Consider the following 7,419-nt stretch of genomic DNA (forward strand, 5'->3'; position numbering starts at 1 on the left):
TATATATATATATATATTAAATTTTATATATATTAAATTTTATATATTAAATTCTAGTTAGTTAACATATATGGTAAAAATTGTTTTAGGTGTAGAACTTAGTGATTCTTCACTTGCATATAACACCCAGTACTCATCATAGATGGGGGAAAAGTCTTAAGACTGAATATTTTCATTTGAATTTCTTTCTAAGACTTTATTTTGGAGGAATGGTATATTTCATGAATGTCTTGTTTTAAATAGTTTTATTGTAAAATAGTATGTTATGATTATGCAATTGTGACAATTACTGTTACATTTGGATTACATTATCTGTTGGTATAATTTCAGTTAAGTGGAATATAATGTTAAGGAAAGTGTTCTTTTTTTTTATTAAGTTTCAGTTATAGGAAATTTTTAAATGTTAAAATAATATGAAACAAGCATCACTCTTGAGTTTTAAGTATTTGCTTAAAATATAACCAAATTGAAAATATTTCATTCATTTTTACACAAAGAAAATAATTTGGTTTTCTCTGAAATTTTTCTTGACTTATTTCTTAGATCATTGACAAAAGTAAGAGAGACCCCTCAGAAGAAATTGAGATTTTGATGCGCTATGGACAGCACCCTAACATTATTACTTTAAAGGATGTAGGTATTCAAAATCTATATCAGCTAAGCTAATGAAGTTATGGCTTGACACTTTATTTTCTTTTTGAAACTTTTCATGTTTATGGTATATTCTACTTTTAAGCTACAAAATCTAAAAAATCTTAAATTAGCCACTTCAATTCTTTTTTCCCCCCTGTGATTCTGTACTTCTACCCTTCTTATACCACATCAAAAAGGAACTACAGTGGTTGCTAAATGACAGTATCCTGATGGCTTGAATATATTCTGACTGGTCAACTAATCAACATTATAACTGTACCATTTATTATCCTGTAGTACTATAAATATAGAAGATATAAGAGATTTAGAATCTGCCAAATTCTAAAATATTTTACTTTCTTGCTTATATAGCAAATGGCTATAGCATTATGGATTGTTCCTTGAGTGAAATAGTATTATGCATTTTGATTTGTAATCTTTAAGCAGTCTTTATAGATATAGATATACACACATACACACACACACACACATCTGTGTACACAAACATCTCACATGCCCTGAATGAAAGGGTACACATATTTTTTCTTACTTATTCTCCTTAATATAATATTTGAATTCAACAGATATTTAAGATACCATATCAGATAATGGACTGTGAGGATATTTATAAAAAATATATTTACTGCAAGAAGGAAACTTACTATAGTAGGGAAGAGAAGTGGCTATAATATAATAAAAAATGAGATAGATGCTATTTGAGAGACACAGAGTTCTATTGTTCCACATATATCATTTGATGAAGTGTAATGTACAACTTCAAAAGTTAATACAATTATATATTTAACATGGCCTCAAGACTGTGTAGGAGGTTGTTTAGCCATTTTAATCTTCAGTGTAGCCTGTACTATATTAACAGTAAGGGATCAATGTGCTTTTTTTTAACAATAGAGGTTAACTAGAAAAGGAAAGTAAACATAATGTCAAAATTTCAGAATTATAATTATAAATAATAATTTTTTTTTTTAGGTTTATGACGATGGTAGATATGTTTACCTTGTTACGGATTTGATGAAAGGAGGAGAACTACTTGACCGTATTCTCAAAAAAAAATGTTTCTCAGAACGGGAAGCTAGTGATGTACTGATTGTAATAACTAAGACAGTTGACTATCTTCATTGTCAAGGAGTAAGTTGTAGTTATATTCTCCCCTTCAATTTTGGGACTTATATATCTTTATAAAATTATATCTAGGAGATGCCACTCAAAATGAATTTTCCCATAACATGTATTTCTATAGAGAATATCCTAATAAAATTCATAATATAGTGAAAGTTATAGATTTAGGAAATTGGGTAATATTTTATTAATTCTCTTCACTCTTCCTGTTGCCCTGATTTAAGAACATACTAGTTTTAAAGTGGTTTGAATTATATAAATATATCTAACCTTGACTTTGAAATTATTAAACCTAATCAAACTTAAAAATCAAACAAAATAATTATCCAAGGATATGTTGTGAATATTATTCAAATTATGCTGTATCTAACATACAAATTTCTGGCAGTAAAAGGACTGTATATCTTTTTTGGGGGGTATAGTTGACACACTATGTTACATTAGTTTCAAGTGTACAACATAGTGATTCAACAACTCTATACATTATGCTGTACTCGCCACAACAGATGTAGCTACCATCTGTCACCATACAGTGCTATTACATTACCAGTGACTGTATTCCCTATACCATACTTTTTATTCCCATAACTTACTCATTCCATACCTGGAAGCCTGTATCTCCCACTCCCCTTCACCCGTTTTGCCCATACCTCCATCCACTCTCCTCTGGAAACCATCATTTTGTTTCTGTATTTATAGGTCTGATTCTGCTTTTTGTTTATTTGTTATTCACTTGTTTTTTAGATTTCATGTGAAAGTAAAATTATATGGTATTCGTCTTTCCCAGTCTGACTTACTTCTCTTAGCATAATACCCTCTAGGTCCACCCATGTTGTTGAACATGGCAATATCTCAATTTTTTTATGGCTGTTCAATAATATCCCATTACACACACACACACACACACACACACACACACACACACACATCCCATCGTCTTTATCCATTCTTCTATGGACGGACACTTAAGTTGCTTCCATATCTTGGCTATTGTAAATAATGCTTCAATAAACATAGGGGTGCCTATGTATTTTTCAATTAGTGTTTTGTTTTCTTTGGGCAAATATCCAGTAGTGAAGTTATTAGATGGCATGGTATTTCTATTTTTAATTTTTTGAGGAGCCTACATACTGTTTTCCACAGTGGCTATACCAGGTTACATTCCTATCAACAGTGCTCTAAGGTTCCTTTTTTCCACATCCTTGCTAGCACCTGTTATTTCTTGCCTTTTTGATTCTAGGCATTCTGATAGTTGTAAGGTGACATCTCATTGTGCTGATTTACATTTTCCTGATGATGAGTGATACTGAACATCTTTACATGTGTATATTGGCCATCTGTGTGTCTTCTTTGGAAAAATACCCAGAAGACTGTATATCTTGACCCTTGCCAACCCCTACTCCAAATAAAATAACAAATTTGGATTCTAAGCATTTGAAATATTAATATATTAAAATTTTTGGTGGAGGAGCAGGCCTGTTATTTCATTTCCTATGTCTTTATGAAGAGAACAAATGAATTAAGTTATGAAAAAAGGTCAACTTTTATTATATACAACTATACAAGGAAACAAAGTCACAAATAATTTAAAGTTTGAATCAGTTGTAATAGTACATATGTAATCACTTAACTATAAAAAATTTAAAAATTCCCTCCTTAATACCCATCACCAGGAGGGAACATACTGCATGGTGCACTGGGTGTTATACGCAAGTAATGAATCATGGAAATTTACATCAAAAACTAGGGATGTACTCTATGGTGACTAACATAATTTTTAAAAAATTGAAAAAAAATCTGGCAATTTAGCTTGTAACTCAAATCTAGTAGAACAATTTAGAGGTGAAAAATCCTAATAATTTAAATTTATGGTATGGAAGTATATCTATCTATCTATCTATCTACATATATGTATATAAATATGCCACATTATAAAACAATTTAAAAGTAAACAATTCGGAATTGGCACAGTGAAAATTCTAAAGGGGGCTTTCTTATAATTAAGAAAAAGAAGCCAGTACTTAGTGTGTGTTTTAAGAGTATATTTTAAATATTTTGAAAAATACACTGTAAACTGCTGAAGGAGTAATTCTATTGTAATTTAATTCCTTGATTGTCTTCATCAACACTCTCTAAAAAAGGGTGACCAGGATTTTTGAGACAAATCAAATAACTATTTTTTCTTTATTGTTTTAGAAACCTTTGGATTCTTACATCATTTAAATAAATCAATGATAGACATATATTGAGTATTTCTACATGCCAGGCATTGTAAAATGTGTTGCAGATTCAAGCATAAGTAAGACATGGTCCTCGTCTTTTAAAAACTTTGAGTGTACTAAAATGCTGATTAAAGATAGAACTAGAATAAAAGAAGTGGAATATTACTAGGACAGTCATCACATAGAGAATTTCACAATATTTTCCCTTTCTAGCATTTCATTTGGTTCTCATTGTTTCTGTTTTTCTTTTTTTTAATAATAATATTTTTTATTATATTATGTTAGTCACCATACAGTACATCCCTAGTTTTTGATGTAAAGTTCCATGATTCATTACTCGCGTATAACACCCAGGGCACCATGCAATACGTGCCCTTCTTAATACCCATCACCTGCCTATCCCATTCCCCCCGGCTCTGAAGGCCTCAGTTTGTTTCCCAGAGTCCATAGTCTCTCGTGGTTCATTCCCCCTTCTCTTTACCCCCCTTTCTTTTTCCCTTTCTTCTCCTACCGATCTTCCTACTTCTTATGTTCCATAAATGAGTGAAACCATATGATAATTGACTTTCGCTCCTTGACTTATTTCACCTAACATTATCTCCTCCAGTCCCGTCCATGTTGCAGCAAATGTTGAGAAACCATTCCTTTTGATGGCTGAGTAATATTCCATTGTATATATGGACCACATCTTCTTAATCCAGTCATCTGTTGAAGGGCATCTCAGCTCCTTCCACGATTTAGCTAATGTGGACAATACTGCTATGAACATTGGGGTGCATATGGCCCTTCTCATCACTGTGTCTGTATCTTTGGGGTAAATAACCAGTAGTGCAATGGCTGGATCGCAGGGTAGCTCAATTTTTACCTTCTTAAGCGACTTCTACACTGTACTCCAAAGTGGCTGTACCAACTTGCATTCCCACCAACAAAGTAGGAGGGATCCCCTTTCTCCACATCCTCCAACATTTGTTGTGTCCTGCTTGTCTAATTTTGCCATTCTAACTGGAGTAAGGTGGTATCTCAGTGTGGTTTTGATTTGAATTTCCCTGATGCCTAATGATTGTGAACATTTTTTCATGTGTCTGTTAGCAATTTGTATGTCTTCATTGGTAAAGTGTCTGTTCATATCTTCTGCCCATTTTTTGATTTGATTATTTGTTTCTTGTGTATTGAATTGGAGAAGTTCTTTGTAGATCTTGGATACCAGTCTTTTTTTATTATTATTGTATTATGTTAGTCACCACACAGTACATCCATGGTTTCTGATATAAAGTTCGATGATTCATTAGTTGCATATAACACCCAGTGCACCATGCAATACATGCCCTCCTTGCTACCCATCACCAGTCTATCCCATTACCCCAGCCCCCTCCCCTCTGAAGCCCTCAGTTTGTTTCTCAAGAGTCCATAGTCTCTCATACTTCATTCCCCCTTCTGATCACCCCCCCTTTCTTTATCCCTTTCTTCCCCTACCAATCTTCCTAGTTCTTATGTTCCACAGATGAGAGAAATCATATGACAATTGTCTTTCTCTGTTTGACTTATTTCACTTATCATTATCTCCTACAGTGCCGTCCATGTTGCAGCAAATGTTGAGAACTCGTTCTTTCTGATAGCTGAGTAATATTCCATTGTATATATGGACCACAACTTCTTAATCCATTTGTCTGTTGAAGGGCATCTCTGTTCCTTCCATGATTTGGCTATTGTGGACAGTGCTGCTATGAACATTGGGGTGCATATGGCCCTTCTGTTCACTACATCTGTACCTTTGGGGTAAATACCGAGTAGTGCAAATGGTTGGGTCATAGGGTAGCTCAATTTTTAACTTTTAAGGGACCTCCAGACTGTTTTCCAGAGTGGCTGTACAACTTGCATTCCCACCAACAATGTAGGAGGGATCCCTTTCTCCATATCCTCTCCAACAATTGTTGTTTCTTGCCTTTTCTATTTCTGCCATTCTAACTGCCATAAAGGTGGTATCTTAGTGTGGTTTTGACTTGAATTTCCCTGATGACTAATGATTTTGAACATTTTTTCATGTGTCTGTTAGCCATTTGTCTGTCATCATTGGAAAAGTTTCTGTTCATATCTTCTGCCCATTTTATGATTTTTTATTTTGTCTCACATATTGAGTTTGAGAAGTTCTTTGTAGATCTTCGATACCAGTCTTTTATCTGTAGTGTCATTTGCAAATATCTTCTCCCTTTCTGTGGACTGCCTCTTAGTTTTTTGGACTCTTTCCTTGACTGTGAGGAAGCTTTTTATCTTGATGAAGTCCCACAAGTTCATTTTTTCTTTTGTTTCTCTTGCCTTTGGAGATGTGTCATGAAAAAAGTTGCTGTGGCCGTTGTCAAAGAGGTTGCTGCCTATGTTCTCCTCTAGAATTCTGATGGATTCGTGTCTCACATCGAGGTCTTTTATCCATTTGGAGTTTATCTTTGTGTATGGTGTGAGAGTGGTCAAGTTTCATTCTTTTGCATGTAGCTGTCCTATTTTCCCAGCACCATGTATTGAAGATACTGTCTTTATCCACTGGATGTTTTTTCCTTCTTTGTCAAAGATTAGTTGCCCAACGAGTCGAGGGTCCATTTCTCGGTTGTCTATTCCGTTCCATTGGTCTATGTGTCTGTTTTTGTGCCAGTACCATGCTGTTTTTGTGATCACAGCTTTGTAGTACAGCTTCAATTCCAGCAACGTGATGCCCCCAGCTTTGTTTTTCCTTTTCAACAATTCCTTGGCGATTCGGGGCCTTTTCTGGTTCCACACAAATTTAAGGGATATTTCTTCCAGCTCTTTGAAAAATGTCATTGGTATTTGGATCCGGATGGCATTGAAAGTGTAGATTGCTCTGGGTAGCATAGACATTTTAACTATGTTAATTCTTCTGATCCATGAGCATGGAATATTTTTCCATTTTTTTGTGTCTTATTCAATGTCTTTCAAGAGTGATTTGTAGTTTCTAGAATATAGATCCTTCATGGCTCTAGTTAAATTAATTCCAAGATAACGTATGATTTTTGGTGCTATTGTAAATGGAATGGATTCCCTAATTTCTCTTTCTTCAGTCTCATTGTTCATGTATAGAAATGCAACTGATTTCTGAGCATTGATTTTGTAACCTGCCACATTACCGAATTGCTCTATAAATTATAGTAGTTTGGTGGTGGATTCTTTTGAATCTTCCATATAGAGTATCATGTCATCTGTGAAGAGAGACAGTTTGACTTCCTCTTTGCCAATTTGGATACCTTTTATCCCTTTTTGTTGTCTGATTGGTGTTACAAGGACTTCTACAACTATGTTGAATAATAATGACGAGAGTGGGCATCCTCGTCGTGTTCCTGATCTTAAGGGAAAGGCTTCCAACTTTTCCCCATGAGAAGAATATTTGCTGTAGGATTTACATAGATGGTTTTTATGAAAT

General features: G+C 34.0%; 1 protein-coding gene across 1 annotated transcript in view; it reads left to right on the forward strand.

The window, feature by feature from the left end:
- The window catches only part of RPS6KA6 (ribosomal protein S6 kinase A6), a 210,545-nt gene that overhangs the window by 153,656 nt on the left and 49,470 nt on the right, over positions 1-7,419 (forward strand). Inside the window, exon 17 of the mRNA XM_040630311.1 lies at positions 1,621-1,779. Coding sequence (XP_040486245.1) covers positions 1,621-1,779 — 159 coding nt within the window. The remainder of the gene's footprint in view (positions 1-1,620; positions 1,780-7,419) is intronic.

The sequence above is a fragment of the Ursus maritimus genome, assembly GCF_017311325.1.
Source record: "Ursus maritimus isolate PB19 chromosome X unlocalized genomic scaffold, ASM1731132v1 scaffold_X1, whole genome shotgun sequence".
In the NCBI taxonomy this organism is placed as follows: domain Eukaryota; kingdom Metazoa; phylum Chordata; class Mammalia; order Carnivora; family Ursidae; genus Ursus; species Ursus maritimus.